This window comes from Rissa tridactyla, chromosome 2 (genome assembly GCF_028500815.1).
Source record: "Rissa tridactyla isolate bRisTri1 chromosome 2, bRisTri1.patW.cur.20221130, whole genome shotgun sequence".
NCBI classification, from domain to species: domain Eukaryota; kingdom Metazoa; phylum Chordata; class Aves; order Charadriiformes; family Laridae; genus Rissa; species Rissa tridactyla.
In genome coordinates, this window is record NC_071467.1 from 75,757,786 (window position 1) to 75,781,102 (window position 23,317).

Consider the following 23,317-nt stretch of genomic DNA (forward strand, 5'->3'; position numbering starts at 1 on the left):
GGTTTAAGAAAAACAATCAGAAGTGCAATTTACTCATTATCTTCAAAGTTACTTGATTTGAAGCAAATTGGTCGCTTAGCATGCAATATCCAAACCTTTTAATTTGTGACAGTAATAATTAGAAAAAAAACTCCATGTAACCCCTAAAGCACTTACTACATACAAGGAATTTCCGGTTTGTCATTATGTGTTGAACACTGTCTTACCTATGGCTGTGCTGTACTAGTGTGCTCTGCCTTCTTTACTGATCACAGTAACTCGCCATCTCTATGTCCTCATGGATATCCATGCTTGAAAAGTATTGTGTGTCATAACAATACTTATTCCTGGATTTCTAAGATCCTTTGAATGTTGTCATTCTAAACTGTTTGCAGTGTAACTGCTTATTTGGGGATGATTTTTCACATTTTATCTAAACAATTAAGTTGGAAGTTTGATAGGATGAGGGGTAACAGTTTTAAACTGAAAGGGGAAACTTAGATATGAGGAAGAAATTCTTTCCTGTGAGGGTGGTGAGGCACTGGAACAGGTTGCCCCGGGAAGCTGTGGATGCCCCATCCCTGGAAGTGTTCAAGGCCAGGCTGGATGGGGCTTTGAGCAGCCTGGTCTAGTGGGAGGTGTCCCTGCCCGTGGCAGGGGGGTTGGAACTAGATGATCTTTAAGGTCCTTCGAACCCAAACCATTCTGTGATTCTCTGTAACGGGCTGTTGTAGCTGAAGAAGGATAACACAGAGATGGTTTAGGTGAGAACAGATTTGGGGTCAGTTGGGCATTTGTGGTGCCAGAAGAAAAAAGATGCATGAGGTCACATGCAAACTCATTGCTGAAGTTACTGCAGATGACAAATTAATTTATTTCCTCATAGACGCTAATGCACAGTTGCTGCATCCTCGCACGTGTGCTTGCACGTACATTTGTCATCTGCTAGTGCTTGTTTCTGAGGCTGTGCCTTGACTTACTGTGTGAAACATTTCTGTACATGGAGTATTTGTAATTCTTCACTTCTGTTGATCTTCCCATCTGATAACCTGTGAACATCTGAGTGTTGCACAGAAATTTTGGTATCATAGGAGCTAGCACATTGGTTTCATGTGGTATAGTTTAATTAATAACAGAGCATGGGAGTAAAACCCAGAATGCTTGGCATTCAGTCCCAGGCTCCTGCAATCACAGAATAAATCATTCTTTTGGTGTAAGAATGTGAAGGCTCCCTATCCGTTGCATTAGCTGTTGCCATATGGCACTGTTTCTACACAAGAGAGGCTGGTAAATGTTAGCTTTCATAATTCATTGTGCAACTTACCTGGCAGAAGGGCGATTCCTCTTCAGCCCTTCTCTTTATGCCCTAAAGACTGAAATTTATATTGGCTGAAGAGTGACGAATGTTCTAAACTGGAAACATTTTTGTTGTGATTCATCTTGTTATAATCAGTCATTGTTTTATTTCAGGCATTTCTGCATGTCTTCATGCTTCAAATAATGTTTAAAAACTTCAAGAATGACTTCATGTAATTGCTGTGTATAGTAAATTCAGTGCACCGAATTATATAGGCAGTTTAAAACGTGGCAAATGAAGAGAGGAACTGGAGGAATAAATCTGAAGTCAAGTCATCAATTTGGCAGTCAGAAAACTGTCTGACCTTTGTCATGCAAAGATTCAGTATGAATGAGATATTGTACTGGATGCCTGAAATGGAAAAGCGCTGCAGAAGCACCTGTTTGTGTGTGAAACAATATTTGCTTCTGTGTTTGTGGGATGGGGGAAAAGGAGGTAGATGTCTGCTTTGAGATTATTCAAATCTAGCACGTAAAGCAGGGCATACGACAGAGCCTAATTATTGCACATCTGTCCTTGTTCAGTTTTTATTATTTCATTTCATGGAATGCATGCTGACCTATCCTTGCAAGAAAAAACACTGGGCTCTGTTCTGTTACACTGAAATATAAACATACGGGGGTAGATTTTGCAAAGGGCTGTTCTCTTGACAGATTGAAGGGTTTCAAGCCCTGAGCGTAACCTGGATGTTGAACAACCAAATGAAAGCATCAACAGTCATACATGAGTTCTTTCTCATAATTAAGGTCTGCGAATGGCACTTCTTTTGCAGCCTTCTCAGGGACTGAGCAGGTTTTAGGGTCAAGCTGATATAGCACTGAAGAACTGTATTTTGGACAGGAGAGTGCTGTCAAAGATAAAGGTGTATATACTGGAGATCCTGCAGTGTCCCCACCTGGGACTTCTTTTAATGCATTTGCATTCAGCTTACCCCTGTGTGGGCAGACAAAACTTGTTATTCCTCCTGCTCCCCATCTTCCACATGGCAAGTGGAGTTACAGAGAGTTTGTTCGCTCAACAACCTTTCTGGGTGGAGAGGAAAGCACAGACATTTGGTGGCAGAATATGCAATAAGCAAGGAGTCACTGCATACCCATCCTGCGGGACCATTCATCTTGCCCTTTTCTAGGAACTACAGAGTGTTAGGGATCCCTGAAAGCCCTCAGTAGAAGAGGAAGCGATGGGAAAATGCACTTAGGAAATGCTGCATATCAGATATTTTAAAAATCCACATTCTGTCTGCATGGGTGTTTGGTGAGCAGTAGGAAGGGAAGAACTGCACTTGAAAGCCCTGGTATTAGTTTCTGTGTCAGGAGATCTCCAAATTGATTTAAGACTGATAGTTTCAAAACATTAATGACTGGAAGAAAATTCCACTTGTTCAATGTAGAAGTGTTCAAATATAACGTGACTTCTAATTGTCTTCTCTTTTTATGTCTAGAATTTCTTTCCAGAACAAATGGTTGCCTGGTGTCAGCAAACAAATGGCAGTATCCCACAGTCACAACTTCTGCAGGTACTGTAAGTTACCCATATGGACAAAGAAAGTTTTGGAGCTGGAGGGAGGAGGTTGAGAGGAATGAAGGGAGAATTCAAAGGTCTGGAAATAGCTGGTCAGAGAAAGACCAGTGTAGTGAGTTAGCGTGTGGTACAAATGTTGAAAACATCTGACAAAGATCTTACCCAGTGGCGTTGAGGTGTAAGTTATAAACACAAAGTATTCATAGCTGCGTTCATACATATTTGTGCCATTAATATTCAACTTACTGTGGTTGAATATTAATGACTATTGGTCTGGGTACCTGGTTTGGCCACCTAGTGTTGTTCCTAAAACAGTCTTAGCAGATATATTTCTAGACAAATATACCTTATATAGATATATTTCTAGACAAATGTACCTTATAAAAAGTAAAACGTAAGTACTCTTCTATACATCATAGCATAGGAGAAAGTGTAAAAATAAGCATGTACATTAGAAGATGGGCTTGAGATGGTGAGAGGTTTTGCTTTTGCTTTTTATGTCCCATGTTTGTGCCTGGCGAGAATTAACAATAAGGACCAACTTCCCCATGGTTCAGCCAACTGTCTGTTCTTTTATATAGAAAAAGAATTCCTTAGGAAGTAAGTGTAAGTAGTTACAGAAAATTGTGTGTGGCATTTGCAAAGTAATCCCGCTTAAAGCTCCCCAAGTTGAATTACAGGGGTGTGTACCTTATGCATATGTGTTGGTAGAGTTGTGTAATCTGCGTGGCAGTGGCACGTGCATTGAGTTTCTACTGAAATTTTGATGACACTGTACAGTTTCTTGCTCGCTCATGAAGGAGCTGTGGTGGTGGCACCATTGGCTGGCCTCCAAGGATGGTGCTGAAGGGTGGGCTACCTCTTTGACCAGTAACTTATTCACTTAAACCTCTCAATTTAAGCACTCCGATCCAAACCTTGTAGTCTAAATCTTTTCCACTGTAGTTGTTTTCTCAAATGGGGGACATTCAGCTCATGAGGCCAAATTAAAACATGGTTTATTTAAAGAGTAATATATTAAGAATATAACACCATGATGCCTGGAAGACAGTACCATGAATAACAGGCAAGTTATAAAGCAGAAGGCACAAATATGTGAAGAAAGTATGCGTACAGGTAACTGATTTTAGCTTGATTTCTGTCATTTTGCATGTTTGCAAATATGCACTGACTCTCTGCTTAAATACAAGTTTCCACTGACTTTTGAACCAGTGCACTCATTTTGTCCCATAATCACTTCCAAATCCATTAAGTACTGGCTCCAGGTTCACTGAGAAGCACTTAAAACATTAGTATCCACTCTCAGCTGGGAAACAAAACAAAAATCAAACCAATTTCTGGAATTAAAAATGCAGTGAGGTTGCAGTCAGGAACCAAAACTGGTGTGAACAGGCATTGCCACAGAGTGGTAGGAGCAGAGGTGTTCGCACCTTGGACCCATTTTCCTGCAGTGTAAGTGGAGAATTGCGTTTGTTAACACAAGCAGCGGGACTCCCTAAAAGAGCGAGATGTTCTTGAAGATGGGAAAGTTTCGAAACTAGGGTAACTCAAGTAGTAGGGAAAGGAAAGTCTTACAACCTTGTCAGATATAAGAGTTTGCTTCTGGGAAGGCTGAATTAGGTACTGTCCTGGAGAAGCGTAAGTCATGGGGGTTAACAGTGCAAGAGGATGGGGGAAAGAGGATGCGTACATTCTCTTTGGTTTGTTGTCTAACCATAAAAAAACTATCTTCCTTAAAGAATTTACATTAAATACTCCTTTCCGTTTAAAAAACACACAAACGTTTTTCATAATTTCAATGGCAGTTGTAATTTGTTGAAGGTAAACTTCCTGCAGTCTAGTAGTCATTAAGTGTGTTGCATCTGAGGCCACCTCAAACATTGAGCAAGTGCACTGTTCTTAATTACACACAAAATAGGGAAGAATATTAAATATAGTCTCATGATATCATATACAATAGCATTAAAAACAACAGGACCTGTTTTTCCTAGTATCACCCTGGCTCAGATATGCAAAAAAGCTTGCATCTTAGTTTATTTTCGGTTTATCTAGCTGGACAGAGAGAATATATTCTCCTTGTGGTCTTTCCCTTTCACAACTGAGAAGTAGATTCATAGTGCAAATAGCAGGAAAGTTGACTGTTCTTTTCCATTCTGTTAGATGAGATGGGGAGAAGGACTGGAAAAAAAATTAGGTTTTAATGCAACTGAGAATTTTGACACAGGGCACTTATTCTCGGGTTTGTTTCCTGTGGGCATTGTCCACCAAATAACATCAAAACACGACTTTCAAGAATTGCAGAGGCATCTAGGCCAACCAGGTTTATGCATTTTTCTTCCTACTATTGAATTTATTAGTTGGGCATTTAACTTACTGAGCAAGTTAGTCATTTAAAAATCTGGACCATTGAAATAAGGGAGCAATCCATCAATTCGCTAATCATAGTTAATACTTCTATCGCTTTGTATCGCAAATCAAATGATTCCATATGTGATCCCTCTAATTATGTCAAGAACCTAAATAGAACTACTGGATCTTGAAGTCTAGCATAGTTGCTGACACTTACTTGACTGCTCTGCATTTCATTTCGAGTTAAATATTCTGTTGTCTGTCATGCCTCTTGTCTTGCGACAGGTGCATGTGCTATATAAGACTTTAATGTGGGAAATCCTGAAATAGGCTGTTCACATTCTAAAACTTTGGAATAAAATTGCAGATTTTGGCCAATATTTTCAAGTTAGACTAGTTGCCAGAACTGTTGTGACAAGGTATTATTTTAACAATTAATAAGCTTACTTTGTGTCCCTTTGAGCCAAGTGCAAGAAGAATGGGGATACAGAGAAAAGGTTAGCTTTTTAGAGATTTAAGTATTAACACAGAGAACAGGAAAATGTCAGTGGCAGGAGGACTTAGCTAGGTAGACATAAGGACAGGAGCAGGAATATCTATTTTGGTTGTAAATCACTTTAAACATCTAGGTCAGTTTGAGCATAATGTGAAATTGCGCCCCAAGTCATCAAAGTGATTTACCATTTGCTTCTCTGTTCTGCAAATGCAGTGACAATTTTATGAACCATCCGTAGGATGCAATCCTCATTTACATTTTTCTCTCCAACAGAACTTTTTAAACTCCAGTAGCTGCCCTGAAATTCAAGGTTTCTTGCATGTGAAAGAGCTGGGTAGGAAATCATGGAAGAAATTGTATGTGTGTTTGAGGAGATCAGGACTTTATTGTTCTACAAAAGGAACTTCAAAGGTAAGATTAAAAAAGAAGTTGCACAGTACTAACATGTGAAAGCATTTTCTGCTTTTACAGTGGGTATTTTTTGCTGTTTTTTTAAATATCTGCAGAGTGTTCCCTTTTTTTACCACATAGAAAAAGATAAGCAAGTCACGATCAAATGATAATCAAGCCCTGGGCTCTCAATGCATGAAAATAGCTATATAGCATTGTTATACACTAAAACTAAACCAGCTGGACAACATAATTGTGGCTACTGAAGTCGTGCTAACAAGGTTAGCGAGAGAAATCATATTCTCCAAGCACATGGTTCATGAATTTAGTTTAAATGATACCTTAAACAATATTTTCTATTATCTAACTTTCAGATTCCTCGGGAGCAATGGAATAGGCTATGCCATTTTTCATGTGATGTGTTTGAATAAGTGTTTTGTCAGCTTCTTGTATAAAGCACCTTCTTCTAGTAGGCTGATACTGGAAAGGTGACACGCCATGTCCACTTCATGCTGCCTGAGAGGGGAGCACGGTGTTGGTACAGTGCCCTCTGTTGGAGCTTGGTCTTGAGAGACTGCAAAGCTTGCAGCACGATCTGCCAAAATCTTACACTTACCTATGATAAAACACGTTATTTCCCCAGGAGCCAAGACATTTGCAATTGTTGGCTGACCTAGAAGACAGCAATATCTTCTCGTTGATAGCAGGCAAGAAGCTGTACAATGCACCTGCAGAGTATGGATTTTGTATAAAGGTAATTCTCATTAAGTTCTTCCAAAGTTCAAGACGGTGTTAGTAGCGCAGAGTCCCCCAACCCCCAGCTAAATGGGATTTGTATGTAAAACTCTGCGAGCATTTCTGTCATGAGGACTTGATCTTTAACGTCTTTCATTTGGCAGGCATGTCCCGTGAATCTTGCCATCGTTTTATGTGACACTTTTAACACTTTATCTGGTGCTCCTTTGGCTTGGGAAATTTCTGTGCAAGATGAGCTCAGTGCTGAAGCACGGTGTGCCTGTGAGGTGGCCTTGGTTCACCTCACAGATGAAATTTTTTTTCCAAGCACTCTTAATTGAATAGGAAAGTTTCTCTGGACAGCAGGCACCAAAACTATATAGCAACAAAAGATCAAGCTCTGATTGGGCGTAATTGTACCATTATCGTAGGCCAGAGGTTTGCATTTATTTAAAGACGACGATTGTCTTGGAAAATGGAAATAAGAATAAACGGTTGCCTTTGAGGATTTTAAAAATTGTTGTGCTGATGGATAGGTTTGGAAAGTATTTAAAAGCTCCATGTAATTTTTTGAGAAGAAAATAAGGCTGGGAGCTGGTTTTATTGACAGCAGTGAAGTAGCCTCCTTCCTAGCAGCTGTTCCAGAGCCGGACAACATGGATTTGCCTCAGAGAGTAGAGGCCGGCTGCAGGACAGATCCTGAACGGATGGAAGCAGACTTTCAGTAACCTTCAGTTACAGAAACTTTGGTTCTCCATCTTGATATGGAGGTTCATAAAACTTCTCACAGTTCTTAAAAAAAAAAAAACAAACCCAAACAGCTTGGATCTGGTTCTAGCGTGGCCTGCATACCGTGTTCCTATAGACTGCCAGAACTGCAGGGTATTTCAAAGCAGGCACCAACGTTTGTCTTACTGGACCCATCTGAGAAAGTGATTTCTTTCAAAGCACGCTCAGCCTCTCCGAAGCTTTGATTCAGGGTGGTGTGAGGTTTTCTGGCCAGTTCTTAGACTAATACTGTACCTGCTTTTACTCTGCAGTAAATTTACAGTGGTGCTGGTTTTCTACTGAATGTAGCTGACTTCCCTCTAATACTTTATAGCCCAACAGAGTGAGAAATGAAACTAAGGAACTGAGGTTGTTGTGTGCTGAAGATGAGCAAAGCAGGACGTGCTGGATGACTGCCTTTCGACTCCTCAAGGTACCTAATGTCTTCTGTGTGAATAGAGCTATACCTGTAGTTAAGTTGCATTCATTATTTTGTTCGTGAGAAAATACCTGTATGTTCTTAAACATTATCTGTCTCCAAGCTGAAACAGCTAAGAGCAATACACCAGGTGGGCCTATCCCTTCTAAGCTTTTAAGCACAATGAAGTGTAATTTTAGTTTTGGAGTTAAATTGCTGATCTGTAAATGAATCAAAAAACCTACTTAACATGGTATTTGCAAGTTATCGTAAAGCTAAAGAAAATGTTTTGGTCATGGTAAGCGGTTATCTTAACTAGAACAGAGTGCTTTCTAGAGCCTTTGCAATTTTTTCAGTTTTCTGAAGGTTCTATTAAAAAAAGTAAGAAAAACAAGCAACGCTGTCTCTGGGTAAAAGTTATTCATATCTGAGAGCAAACAATGAGATTTCTTGATAATAGACTTCACAGTAGGAGGCGTCACAAGTTTTTTTGAGACAAAATCAGCATGGAAGGAACTGAGGACAAAGTTGAGTATTTTGCTTTCTTTGAAGCAGAGACTTCCTGATCTTCATAAAGAAATGTGCAAAAGTGGTTTTTTTGGTTTGATTTTAAATCTTTCCCTGAAGATGCTGCCTTGAAAACTACTATGTTCTTCTCTGTACCTGACCACATTCTCCCTTATATTAAAGGGAATATACACGTATATAAAAAAAATATAATAAATATCTACAGATAATGTGTTACCCATGAAAATCCCACCTCTCTTCCACGCAGTTATCCTACTCTGTAATATTCTGTATCAAAGTATAACATATAAAATGTGGTAAAAAAGAGAGACAGGCACAAAGTGCTACCGTGGTACTTGATACTAGATACGTGTCCACCAAAACAGGACGGAGAACCTTGAACTCAGTCAAATTCGTCTCTCTCTGTAGCAAACAGACAATTTCAGATTTGGAAGTGGGCATGTCTGTTGCCTCTGGCCGCTGATGTCAGCATGCCGGCGTCCTGCTGGTGGCTGCCTTGTGCCAGGCTGTGCCCAAAATGGGACGCGTAACTCAGGAACACTAAGAGCATTTCACATCTCTGTCCTGAATGAGCAGAGTTGCCGTTCCTGCCTCAGTAGCAGCCCTCATCAGCAAAGCCTTCACACCCCTCTCTGCCAAAATGCCCTTTTCCCCACCGGCGTTCCAGACCTCCCCACTGAAGAAGATGCACTCCTGCAGCACGTGTCCAGGGAGCTGAAGGGGAGTGGGTGCATCAGAGAGTGAGGTTTTATCGCTTCCTGGTCCACGTGTGGCATTGACTTAGGAGAAGCCACAGAGATTCCCATTGCTGCATGAGCATCATTTATTCCTCCCTTCCCTTTCAAAAAAGTTTCTCTCATTTGTTTATCCTCAGGACACGACAAATGTTTGCTACAATTACCTATTCCTCTCCCCGTGCAGGCTGTCCATCATGCAAAACCCTGTAAGCGTAGGGAGAGCAAATCAGACTCCTAGGCCTGCGGGTATGAAAACGCAATGCCTGTTCTCCATCTACATTAAGTGGTCACCTTCCAAACCAGAGCACATCTCTTTGAATGCTCTCCAAATATTATCTCATTTCTTAATTGCAAGAGATTCTGTGTTGCAGTACAGAAATTCCTATTTTAAGTTTTTACAAAAGCAGGTGCACTAGCCATAGTATGGGCCAGGACGCAATCAGCAATCCCAGTTACAAGAGGCATATTTGATTTCTGTGGAGCTGATACCTCTGTTGGCTGTCATCATCCGCTCTCCAGTTACTTAACTTGACTTGACTCGTGTTTAATACACACTGACAATTATGGTAAGAGCTTTAGTCCCCAGGCAATTCCAAGTGCTTCTTCTCAGCTGTCCTTTACTTTCCCTGTTTACACAGAATTCTGCATTGTGGGGAAACTCCATAAACAGGGGATCAGAAAACTGTAGTGAATTGTGCCTTGAAGATGCCACTGGTTTTCAAGAAATTAGTTGTGCTGGTCAAGGCACTAATGTTCCTGAATGGCAAGGAAAAACCTTCACAGTGTACAGAATTAGCTATTGTTACCAGATATGTAGACGTGCATCTTGATGTGACTGTTCAGAGGAATCTTTCTTTGCAGTGTGGCAGCAACGGTACTGTATGGCAGTAATTTCTGTGTATTTGCATATAACATTCACCCTTAGGCAGCTAACGCTAGGGGGAAAAAAAAGGTTTTGTTCTTAAGGAACACTGAGAGGTGATTAAAGGTCAGGGAAAAGTAAGGCTGTGCCTGTGACCCTCCTTTTATTTACCTACTGATTTAGCTTTCCATAGTCATATATTACCCTGTTTACAAAATTATATCTACCGTTTCAATGAGAACATTCAGTAAACAGTGTTGCTATGCTTCAGCACTTTGCCTCTCGGGAAGGCACTGAGTAGGTGTTTCCTACCATCCTAGCTACTAGTGTTGTAAAATTTATCATGACTGGAATTCAATTGCCTTATTTTTATAAGGATGAGAAAAGTACTAAAAGTGTTGTTTCCCGCTGAAACCTATTAAAAGAGCTAGGGAATTAGAAAGTTTCTTATTTTTTATCATTATGAAAACCGAGTTTCATTTTCATTGTCTCAGGTAGAAGTTTTTGTTAAGTTCATATTACTAGGCGGTAAAAAGAGGAGGAGTTAATATTTGTGTTCTGACCTCGAGTGAAAGCTTGTATTCTACAAGGAAAACATGGTGATAGCTGAGAGTGGTAGAAATTACCTGTGTATTTCACTCGGGCTTGTAAAAGTGCTGTCTTTTAAATAAAACTTGTTGCGCATATTTACTGCTCAGTTGCCACCTGCCGGTCACTATTACTCAATGCCAATTGCTTTGGGACAGCTTCCGATCATGAAAATAATAAACGGGTGGCACATTGCTCCAGTGCAAGTGGTTTTATGAAATCACTACAGTTTTTTTTCCTAAGGTATATATTTGAATAATAATGTCCTTGCATTTCTATTGGCAGTATGGAATGCTACTGTATCAGAATTACAGAATTCCCCAGCAGAGAAAAGCCATGCTTCCACACTTTTCTACTCCAGTAGTAAGTAATGAACTTTCATTATTGTATGATGTTGGAAAAGATACATTTGCTTTTGCATTTTAAAAGTGGAAAATTTTATGCTAAGAAATGTAAATTCAGCATTGCATAGCAAATCAATGTAAGGTTCACCTTTCGCATGAGTACGGTTTATGTGGTTGGCTCTCCGTCACCTTAGGCTTACATGATCCACATGATTGAAAAATCTTGGATACGTCAGGCGCTTTGAGATGTACAGTACAGAGACATCTGGCTGTCTCTGCAGAAGCCAGCTTAGGTCTGGCAAAACTCACACGTAAATTTCCTAAAATATATTGGGCCAAGAGCTGACTGTTAGCTATCTAAAAGCGAAGATCCTATATTTGGATCCCAACTGGCCCTGAAAATGATTGGAGTATAGTAATAGGGCAAGTGGGCAACTTGAGCAATACGGATTTTATTCTTGGCCTTTGAATCCTCTCCCTCCCTTAGAGCCTAAAAAGAAAAGCCATTTATTTTTGTGTCTGCAAATCTTTTGGAAGGGGAAAAAAAAATGAGATGTATTTTCTGTGCTGTTGAAGGATAACTTTGGACAGTCTTCTGAAACCAAAGCATTTTGAAATGAAACTCTCAAGCTGGTTTTTTCTTTCCCTGTTTTTTGAAACAAGTGAAAATTCCTTTTCAGAGAAGTGTATCTGAAAACTCACTAGTAGCAATGGATTTTTCGGGGCAAATAGGAAGAGTTATTGAAAATCCTGCTGAAGCACAGAGTGCTGCCTTGGAAGAAGGACATGCTTGGAGGGTAGCTATCTTCTCTTCTTTTCTATTTTTGTAATTAGTAAGTGTCTGTTGAGAGCCAAAACACAGAGTGTGCTATGATGTTAGTGCAGTGCTGGTCACAGTATAGCTTAGCTCCGACCTGAAGCAATCACACTGCAAGCATGCAGATCTGAAAGTCAATATCCATCTTTAGCAAAACTGTCACATTCACAACAACCTTCTACCACTGCTTCTCTGTCCCCCTAGTGTCCAGAGGAAAGTTGAGGGGGAAAGCAGACCCACCAGAACTTTACTGCCAGTTTGCAAAACCAGTCTCTGAGGAGGAATATGTCAAATTAAATGCTTCCCCACATGGAAGAGGCTGGGGCTCTGACTAATGGCTTGCTCCCAGTAAGTTTAATTGCAGAATATACAAGAGGCAGAACCTCTTGCAATGAAAACTGATGTAACTTGTTTATAGTGTCTTGTGGACAGACAGCTGCAGTACAAGTTTTCCCACATGCTCGTCTCTTAGGGAATAGGAGTCATTACTGAAGCACTAGCTGGTGCTTTATGTATGGGAGGGAAATACTGCTTGATTTACTGAGTGCCTGGTGTTTTGCCTGAGCAGAAACATATCAGTCTTTTCTTTTTTCTGTCTTTTTTTTTAATTTTTCTTTTTTTTCCTTTTTTTTTTTTTAGATACTGAGCTTTCATCATTAACATCTGGCTTGTGTTTTAAGCCAACTGAAATGAGCTGCTGCTTGTAGATTAGCCCCCTTCAAAGTTGCATTTCTTTTTCTCATCCTTGCATTAAACTTGCCCAGCCCCCAGTTTCCTGTAAATTAAATCTGTATTGCATGTGCACTAATTCCTTCTTTTGAGGCTTTAGTGTGGATTTAACGGTAATTCATTTTCTCTGTAGAAACGTAGCACAAGAATGAACATCTTGGGTAGCCAAAGTCCACTCCATCCTTCCACACTGAGTACAGGTAAATTCTGCTGGTTTGTTAGCATAGTATCAGAGGCCTCTGTGGGTAAATAAAAGTTATGTTTCATACAGAGACAGAGTGCAGTTGTGTAGTATTAATGCTTTGATGTCAAAGACAATGTTTATGTTTATCAGTAGCTTCTGTGTCATTAAATTGCTCACCCATACAGGCATAAGAGAAGGAACTTGTTTTCCTTTGAAGGCACGCTGTTCTTCAGTGTTAATCTTTTGAAACTCAGATTTGATGAAAATAGAGACTCCATAAATGTTTCCATTTAAAATAATCCAGAAGTCAATTCTTTGTTTTAGACAAGTAAAAATGAGAGTTTTCAAAATAGCATGCATTCCATAACTGCATAATGCATAATGTAAAATACAGATGCCTGTGATGTAAGTCCTGAACATCTCTTTGAGACTGGAAGTTTATTAAACTAACAGAAAATTGCATATTAATACCCTGGACTACTTAGAGGAAACACAGCTATTCTCTGTTTCTATTCTGTGTTTCTCTTCTGTTGAACAGAATTTAAAAATACCATTTGAAAAACAATAAAATAATAAACGTAAAAATGTTTTGGGGTAACTCCACCCTTGAAAGCGCAAGCTAAAGTGCTTTTTGTTATTTGAGAGTTAAAGGGACTTGGTTCTAACTCGTTAGCTTATCCATTGTATTCTAAGAATTGTTTAGGGCCAACATTTTCAAGAAACCATGAAAAGGCAATATTGTAAGAGATTTCTCTAATTAACCTAATCACACATCTGCAAATCAGAAAATACATGGAGATAATGCCTACTTGGTATATGAAGTAGATCCAACAGCTGGTGCATTTTTTTTCATACTGATGCATTTTTTTATACAGCTTGATGAAAGATACTTTATATTCTGTTAGAAAACTATACCCACTTTTAAAATGTTTAAATAATTAGTGTGTGGAAAAAACTGTTTCACATGTTAACTGTTTTTAACCATCCTCTCTTCCTCTCTTTTCCCTCTCGCCTCCAGTTATTCATAGGACACAGCACTGGTTTCACGGCAGAATCTCCAGAGAAGAATCTCACAGGATTATTAAGCAACAAGGGCTTGTAGATGGGTAGGTATTCCTCTTGCTTTGTGTTTATGATCTGATGGTAAGTGTTATAGACGAGAGCACAACTTCTGCTGTAGGGGTTCACAGGTTTGTGAGCACTTCTGAGTAACCTGATTCTTGAGTAGTACCATTATAACCTGCCTGGATTTCAAAAAGTCAGAATACGTGTTTGTAGGAGTCAGTTCTAACTCTTAGTTTGAAAAATAAAATATTAAGAATATACTTAAACATTTTTCTTTTTTCCTAGAGAGGTAATCAAGTTTTAGAGAATGTTAGAATTTGAAAATAATTCCTGTAATCTGCATTGAGAACGTGTTTTTCAGGCAAAGCTGTACCTAGCCATTTGCCCACAAATTTATAATCAACCATTTAATGAGCCAGTTAATGATGACCTCTCATTATTTATTTCTGTTCTAGAGCAAAGACATGAAAGTACCTGTTGCAGCGCTCTCTAAAATTTCTGTAGTTGAGATTTAAGTATCTTCTGAGCACCTCCGTTTCCCTTATTTATATGTAGTTATGGTTATTCAAGTTGCTTAAACTGCATTCAGCAGTTCTTTAACTGTAGGATGGAAAGAGCATGGTGGCCTTCACTAATTTCACTGCTGTCCCAGTTAAGGCAGAAACCTCCATGTTGGCTTCTCAGGAGACAGTCAAGTTCAAACCTTTCTTCAGCATTTTCTGATTCAGAAGCATCACTAATATTTGTGAAGAATGAAATACGTTAGAGAAATAGAAATTGCTAGTGCCCGTAGATATTCATCAAGCAGTGATTTTTTTATTGTTTTGGGTTTTTTGCTGGGCTAAGGCTATTGGGTTTTATCTTAGCAGGTCAAAGAGAGAAGAGAGGCTGAGAAAGCAAAGGAGCACTGCTGACTTGTTGGGTTTTTGGTTCTCTCACACTACAGATCTTCTTTACGATCTCAGGCTCATTTTGACTTGTTACCTGAGGAATCTAGAGGCCTGTCTAGATTTTCAAAAATGTGTTAATGCCTTTGAGGCGGTGTTAAATTTGTGCCTAGCCAGTTTACTCACTGGGGAAGGTGAAGATTGGTTAGTTTGGCTGTGGTGAGGTCAGTCAGCAGTGCCAAAAGAACCGTGCAACTTACGTGCTTTGAGATCTAAGGATCATGGTTTTCAGGACAGAAGAGTCTTGCCTGTGTTTTCCTGCTCTGTGTGTTCTTGAACAAAAGAAGGTAGAAAGTTAACAGTCTTCCGATGTCTCATGTAAGGTGTGCAGCAATGTATACATGCAGCTGATGCTGCTATCATTCAACTGTTTCTGGAAGCTACTGTTGAGGATACATCTGTCTTTATAGCCGTTGTTTGTGTGGACAGCCTGTTGCTTGCCAGAGGTTGAGTAAACACTTGCAGGATCAGTTGTGCTGAGCTTTGCTTTGTGCCACCAGCTTATGATACCATGCATTATCTGAAATGGCTAGAGGAAAGATAATTTAGGGATATCTGCATGAACTGCAAGAGCCACAGGGCAGGTTAAGATCTTCCTTTCTGAGTTGGATCCTAATGTGTAAAATCTTTGGTCCCTTTTCCGCACATCTGGTCTTGCTAGGACTAAAAAGGAATGTTCAAATACCAAGGCATGGTTTCCGGCGGTGGCAAGGCATGCCTGTCTCCGAGCATTGGACCGACCCTGGTTATGATGGTGCATTTTTGTGGTATTGACATTTCTCAATCAGTTCTGAGGAGCTGGAGTAAGTCCTTTCGGGTTCATAAGACTACAAGCAGTTCTTGCAACTCAGCCTTGGAAAAGTGTGTTCCTGGCTTAGTGGTTAGCAATTAAGAGGGCTTGAGGCCTGCCCCAGTACTGTGCTTGGCCATCTCACAAATCCACCAGTGATTAGCGCTGTGAGCCTTCTGCCAAAGGTATATTCTTGTTTCCTTCCTTAGTTCCTTCCTTAGTTCATAAATGTCAAGGGGAGGAAACATTTTTTGGCTAGATTTTTTTTCTCCTCTTCTAAGTATGTATTTAACCATTTGAGTTAGGACTTCGATTTTGTGGGTCAACTTAAAAGCGGCAGTTACAGAGTGTGTTATGTTGCTAGCTGTACTGCTAGTATATATTCTTTTCAAATGACGCTGACGGAAAAATGCCATGACTGCTTTAGAGGAAAAATTGGTGCATGTTTTCCCCGTCTTGATAATATGGATGCTACTTAACTGATAAGTCGTTTTAAGAAAGCGTTGAGCTGTTTCTGTGCAATTGCAGCCAGTTAGCTTAAACGTAATTTTACTAACACTGGATTTCTGTAAACTGATGCAAGACACTGGAGAGTGGGAACAGATTCTCACGTATTACTCTCCCATCTACAGAAATCCAGATTTGCTTTGGAGTTAAATAAGAACATTTTCTTCATGAGAGGACATAGCAGTAATGGAAAGCTCAGTTAGAGAGACCCTTAAAAAAAGCCTTAAGCACGTATTCATAGGGGAAGAACTACTGTCACGTATCTTTCACTTCTTGTTTCTTCATCTATTAGTGTTGCATAGGCGTGGTATAAAAAGTGAAAGCAAATTGCCAGTTACGGAATCGCCTGTTAGTGCAACTAAAGTAGATTTAGGCAATAGCACAAAATGACTTAGTAGTTCAGCTTATTTATGAAGAAATGGATTGTGGTATTCAGTGTGTACATAAAAATGTTCTCTCCTAGACTATTTCTTCTCCGGGACAGCCAAAGCAATCCAAAGGCATTTGTACTTACGCTGTGCCATCATCAAAAAATAAAGCATTTTCAAATCTTGCCGGTAAGTAGATTATTTTTGATACTGATTGCAAAAGACACTTTAAATCACAAAGCTGTGCCAACATCTGAAGAGACCTGTTACTAATTGCTGATGTAATTAACAGGGAGGTTTCCATTAGCAAGTATATTAGCAAGTATTCTTTAAAATTGTCAAATGTCTTATTAAAATTCTTTGTTAACATTGCCTGGAAAACTAGTCTAAGTCACTTAGGTATAGAAGTAATTCACAGAACTTGTTCTCTGTGACTAACAGCAACAAGAGCGGCAGTTGTCTCCTAGTCACTTAGACAATCATAGAATAACTTAGGGAAACTTTTAAAAGTTTTATTCTGGAGGTTATACAATAACGTTGAGCTTAAAATAACGTTACACTGAGATGTCGAGAACCTATTTGATTTTAATCTTGATCAAAAAGAGCATCAGAAGTTTTAAGATCATGTAGACCCCTTTATTGGTCCAAACCCTCTTCCCTTGCTTCGCCTGCCAGTTTTACAAACAGCTAACAAATATCTTTGGGGTATTTTTGTTTTACGTAATGAAGACCAATGTCGTCTCTACAACTTTCAATTACTCTGCCCACAAGCTTTCACTTTCATAAACAAAACATTTCAAATTGGGTTAACGTACATTCTTTTCTAGTGCTGTGCACGGTTTCATGAAGATCTCCGGGCACTGGGTTGTTTTGGCGGTGCCCATCATTTATCTTAACGTTTTGCCACGCTCGCATCTCTTCATGTGCAGTCCAACTTGACAAGGGTGTTTTGTTTCCCCAGTGTGAAGATGATGGACAGATATTTTTCAGCCTGGATGATGGGAACACCAAATTCAGTGATCTAATCCAGCTTGTTGAATTCTATCAACTAAACAAAGGAGTCTTGCCCTGCAAACTCAAACACCACTGCATCCGAGTGGCCTTATGACCTCAAATCTGACTCTCAATGAAGACTGGATTTGCTAGAAGAGTAATTGTAAGAGAACGTTGACACTGGGGAATTGGCAGATTTGTAAGTTGGTAAAAATAAATAAAAATATTATGCACCTTGGGACTCTGAAAGGGATGGATTCGACAGGTGCCAACAGACCAAGATTGCTGGTTTGTCTAACACCTACGAGTGATTGCTGCTGAGTGTCCCAGCATCCCAAAAACGGGGGGAGGGTCTGTAAAACCATGAGTAAATTTGAAACAAAACTGGAAACTATCTTGGCTGGGCCACTTAACAGGAACAAGTGTGAAGAGAAATCTTTGAAAAGAACTCTTGCCCTGGAATAATCTTGACAATTAAGACTAGTGTGTTTACTTTTTGTATTGATCACTTTTTTTGCACTCCTACTTTGTTTCGGATATTGTATGCAGCCTATATTAGGAGCTGATGTGGCTTTTAAAATTCATGCAGGAGTTGGGTATTAATCTGCACCCTAAAATGTATGGAATGCTTCAGCCTAAAAGGATCTAGAAGAAAATCAAGAAAAGTGTGTGTGTGTGTTTGCGCGCGCGCGCGTGTGTCTCAAAACTTCTCTGGAGACCTGAGGTTCAATGATCTGCAGATGTCTTTGAAGAAGCAATGAGGATACAATTCTAAAAGAACATACCACCATATACGTACTCTTAAAACTGTTGACTTGTAGCATTATGGCTGTAGTATCTTGATGGCATATTAGTGGCATCCAGTCATGCAAAGACTGTGTTAGATTCTATGCACAAATTTTTATTATTGGAGTGGTGGTTTGTTTTTTACAGCCTTTTGACTGTTTTCCTGAGGAAACTTACTGTTACTAAATAGAATAGGACTGGATGACTACACTTGTATTTGAAACCACCATTTTTTGTGAGAAGATTCTTCTGCGGGTAGTCTTAGTATGACAAAATAAAAAAAAAAAAAAAAAGAAAAACAAAACAGTGTTTTTAGCTTTATAGCTCCTTGAATTTTCAGACTGTTTCAAAGAGCTCTTTCCATGTAGTAAAGCTACAGTGACACAAAGCTCTCCTGGGGATTAGGGCATAAAAAGAACTGTACCCCTTCTGCTTTCTGTAGGGCCGTGAAAGTTTATATGGTGAGAAGGAACATACTGGGAATGGAAACATTTGGTTGTGAACTAGCTGCTGGCAGTATCGTCCATGGAGGTAACTGGTGATCCCTGAGTCACACACGCTAAAGCACGCCAGTACCTACGGCAGATAAGCATGTGTCTTGCTCTGGTGCTGCTTTGTCATCAGAACGACTTTATTGTTAATGTTTAAATCAATTCTTTAATGTTTACACAATACCTCTTTCTGATGATAAATCAGTATTGAAGTTAGACGAGTCCTACCGTGATTCTCCAGTTGCAAATACCATTCTTCCAGCACCGCAGCTGGTGCGGGAACCGATCCTGAATTTACTTCCCAGCACTTGGTGCAGTTAGCCACAGCGAGAAGAAGTGTTCCATCCTGGGAACTTGCAGAGTGTAGCGCAGAAGGGAGCATTCTTAAGATGGTAAATGATTTACGCGGGCTAGTTCATCCTTACTAATGTTTGCCACTGGGTTTGAAACCCTAGCCATCCGAAAGGGTAAAGAAGGAAAACCAATCCTACACCTTTAGGTCTTCGTGTAGTGTTGAGAATAGCTTAAGACAAACCATAACCTGCCTGAGTCGTCCATATCAGCTTATAACTTTGTCAATGGTATAGAAACACTGTATTTTAGTTTACAGAACACATTTAGTATTTTTTTTCCATTTAATGTCTAGATATTAAAAATGAAGAAACTTGATTTTGGTTTTAGTAGAAGCCTTTTTTTTTTTTAATTGTACATAGTGAAACGAGTGTTCCTGCTTTCTAGACAATGTATTTTAAAACCTTGAAATTAAGCTAACTTAAGTCTGACTTCACTTTGCATGCTTCTATTTGGCCCCTATTAGGAGAAAAAAGATACTTGTATTGACTACATTACCAGTTTAATAAGACCATTTATGCTGTAGTTTTAAGTTTTTCTGTTTACATAGCTTAGTGACAACCATGCATTTTTCCCAGTAGGCGGATAGTATTTGCAGTGTTTCATATTTATAAAAAAAAACCTTGCATCTTATTTAAATTGAGAATAAAAGTTTGACTATGAATCATGATTTTTGTATGTAGATGGTTGACTTAGTATTTTGTACTTTTCCCAGCTAAAGTGAGCTGTTTTGAGAAAGTGACCACCTCCAAAGTGGCAACAATCTTACTTAAGCAGATCGCTGCTTTGTCTTCTTTCTGCTGGAAAACAGTCAATACCACCTTAGTTTTCCAACAGATTCAGCTGGCTGCCAGCTCAGAATACCAAGGACTGAAGGACATTTGACTCTTATTTTTGTATTTAAATGACATGAATGTAAAGGGGATGCTCAGGGTTGTTTTGGAGCCTGTTGAATTTTTATCTTTTTGCCTGTGATTTTATTTTCTAAATAAATACTTCATGTAGCAATCTTGAATATGTTGAGAAGGAAAATGCCAAACCATTTTGGTAATGAGGTTACTAGTTAAGTTATGTTACGATAGGTGTTAAAGTACAAAAGACTTTTTATTTGTTAATTAATCTTGAAGAAACACGTGCCTCAGTTTAGATGTTTTGTCTTATCTTTTCTGCACTAAATACCTGACAGTTTGACCAATCAATGCACCTTTCCAGTGGCAAGACTTGCTTATCGTAAATTATATTGTCACAATGCAAGATTTAGTGACTGTAAAATGGAATAAAGTTTAAAGTTTCAGGGAATGCAAAAGGTATTAACTTAAGAGACAAAACCTTTATTCAATATGCTTTGCTTCATACTGTAAATAGCTTTTTGGCTTGTGAACCTAATTGTAATCTTTCAGGTATTTTTGTACAAATAAGGGACTGATATTCTGTTTCTTGTAATTAGAAATAAACGTTAATACAATGCTATTCATTTTATATTGGAATTAATGTGTTCTTTTGGATATATCTGTACACCACGTATCTCTTGCCTTAATTCTGGGTTATTTGGGGTGGGTTATATTAAACAGCCCTTAAAGAAGGTTAAGAGGAAAGCAGAATCCCCGAGACGCCTTTCTTCTGGCTGTTCTGTCTTATGATTCCTATTAGGACAGACTGTCCTTTATTTGAAAAAAGAACTTGTTCGCCCCTGTTGTTTGAGGAAAATTATTGGGGATGTTCTGCTATGATACTTACAATATTCATTTGTGAAGGTTGCTAGAATCAAATCAGAAAATACACCATGAGCATCTTTTGGGTCATATAACAAAGCAATAACTCACTGAAAATTTACACTCTGCATAAAGCAGTTTATTGACCTGATAGCTGTTGGATCAGAAAACTTCAATAGTACTTTCAGAAAGCAATTACTTACCCCTGTAATCCTTGTGTTCAAATGGTCCATCAGCATTTGGGTGGAAAAGCACATCTGCGCAAAATATGTTTTTGCTTAAAAAAGCCATTTTTGGAGGGGGAGATTGGTGGTTCTTCTGGTAGACAGAATAATAGAAGGTTGGAAATGTTTCACTTGTTTTGTTGGACACAATCCCTTGCTGTTTCTGCCTTGCTAATCCATAGAAGCCATCAGATGCATTCCACTTCAAGCCTTAGTCACACTCTGGCTTCTGCATGCTACATCTTCATGTGAGTTTGCATTGCAGCTGGGACATGAGTTACGTGTTAGCATTATGAAATTCATTCATCAGCACATAAAGGCAGAGTACTTATTTTGGGTTTTGATATTCCCCCAAATTTTTCTATCTGGAGATGCATGTTAAGCCTCAAAGTGCTTAGAGTTCACTATCCTGCATGCAGCAACATACTCTTCCACTGAGTTGAACAAAGAGGGGCTGCTTGCTCACAGAAAGGTTTGAAGGTGCCTATTTCTTGCTTAGCTAAAGGAAGCTGTGCTAACATTGAAATCGGACCCCTCTGTAATCATTAAAAGTCAAGGATTATAATGCCTATAATTCTACACAAGCCTGTAAAAAACAAAAAAGGTGGCTCCTAAACCCCACCTTCCTTTGTGGTATATGTTGTGTTTGGAACAGACGAGAAGATGGCATGAAATAAAAGCAGCACGGTATAAAGGTGTCGGTAAGCCTGCCCGATGGCAGGGCAGTATTGTCGGCATGTTTGTCCAAACTGCCCACAACCACGGCAAGTGCAAAACGATACCTGTGAAACCTGGCCCTAGACGTTAACAGCGGGTACGTGTGCTATCCGAACGTCACCAGTGCAAAATTAGTCTGGGTCAGAAATCGGTATATGGTTCAGATTTGAATTAATTGCCTGGTGGAAGGTTTGTGCTGCTTTTACATTAGTTGCAGGACAACACGCATAATCAGACGTCTGATCCCACGTGAAGCCTTCTAGCATGAAGTTCACCTGGCAAAACAGCTTAAATGCATTTGAACCTGTGAGTAAATTTGGATCGGACTCGTGTTGTACAGCATGTGGCTGCAGTACTTTTATCCTGATACTCAGAACCCTGAAGTTAGGTTTATTTTAACACCAAATTACTGCTTCGGCCTCTACCTGCAAAAACAGATGAGAAAACCATCACCAGATGAGCCATTTCCCTTCAAGTAAGTCGAACTTTAGATGACTTTGGGTTTATATTATTGCTAATTTAGTGATGCTTTAATCTGGTTTGTTAATGTCCAGCTTGTATATTGCTTTGTGTCTCGGGCATTGTTTGTCTAACATCTTGGGAATTTCAGTAACAATATCAGCAGATGGAGAAAAGAGACATCTTCCTTTGAAATATCCACATTGCCTTAATCTGGGTTGCTTCTGCATCCTAAATCTTACGTCTTCCTTCCTTAACTTGGAGCACAATTTAATTAGTATTTGAAAACCTAATATAACCACAACTATGTCCAAGAGCTATATGATTTTCCTTAGATACTGTGATTAGTCACATCTGAGACTTCAAAATAAATTAGTTTGTGTAACACATTGCAAACTCTTGGCCCAAAGACATTCTGCTCTAATTGCTCATCGTTTTGCAGAGATACTAGCAGATGTTTTAGCAAGAAAGATTGGTTCATTACAAGACACTGAGCTGTGATTAACAGGGTCTGACGACACTTGTTAGTTACCCAGGTTTGTATGCTTTGCAATAATCAGGTGTTTTCCATCTGTTGGCTGCAAGATTCTGGTGCCACAACTGGGGAACAGGAAGGTAAAATTATAAACACAGTTAGCCGCTCTGAGTTAAAGTACAGCCTGGGTTCTTGGGCTCTGCAATTTAGCTCAGCTGAGCTGCAGTCAGAGGTATAATTTTTAAGAAAAGAGAGGTCAGAAGAGCTAGACTGGGAGGGAAGGGAAATGGCGTGTAGGAGAGAAGTACTCTTAGGCAGTATTGTCCAAGTGATGGTTTGGGTGTGACTACAAACACAGTAAAGCCACTGGTGTGATGCCTGAGTGCTGCTCACCAGTCCCTTAGGGTCAGCTTCCCCTCCTCTTCCCTCAGACTTGTGAAGACACGTCTACATAAAGACTTCCATTTTATTTGCCCTTTGAAACACATTCTCCAGATGTGTGAGGATTGGCATTTGGGGTTATCAAGCAGAGAAATAGCTACGGAATGGGTGTTCTCTATAACCTGCCCGTTCTCCAAAATGGGCTGTCCAGCTGCCATCAAGAGAAAAGGAAGGTAAAAGTATGGTTCT

The 23,317-nt window shown here is 39.4% G+C and overlaps 1 protein-coding gene across 8 annotated transcripts in view; it reads left to right on the forward strand.

The window, feature by feature from the left end:
- The window catches only part of GRB10 (growth factor receptor bound protein 10), a 152,252-nt gene extending 131,673 nt beyond the window's left edge, over nt 1-20,579 (forward strand). For 7 of the 8 annotated variants that reach the window (XM_054189893.1, XM_054189894.1, XM_054189895.1 and 4 more), the window contains 10 exons: nt 2,778-2,852; nt 5,976-6,113; nt 6,736-6,846; nt 7,930-8,028; nt 11,014-11,091; nt 11,753-11,869; nt 12,752-12,818; nt 13,821-13,908; nt 16,575-16,668; nt 17,441-20,579. In XM_054189893.1, the coding sequence (XP_054045868.1) occupies nt 2,778-2,852; nt 5,976-6,113; nt 6,736-6,846; nt 7,930-8,028; nt 11,014-11,091; nt 11,753-11,869; nt 12,752-12,818; nt 13,821-13,908; nt 16,575-16,668; nt 17,441-17,587 (1,014 nt within the window). In that variant the 3' untranslated portion in view covers nt 17,588-20,579. Of the gene's footprint in view, nt 1-2,777; nt 2,853-5,975; nt 6,114-6,735; nt 6,847-7,929; nt 8,029-11,013; nt 11,092-11,752; nt 11,870-12,093; nt 12,238-12,751; nt 12,819-13,820; nt 13,909-16,574; nt 16,669-17,440 lie in introns of those variants that run through there. The other variant, XR_008464672.1, reaches the window with a different exon arrangement.
- The last annotated feature ends 2,738 nt before the right edge of the window (nt 20,580-23,317 follow it).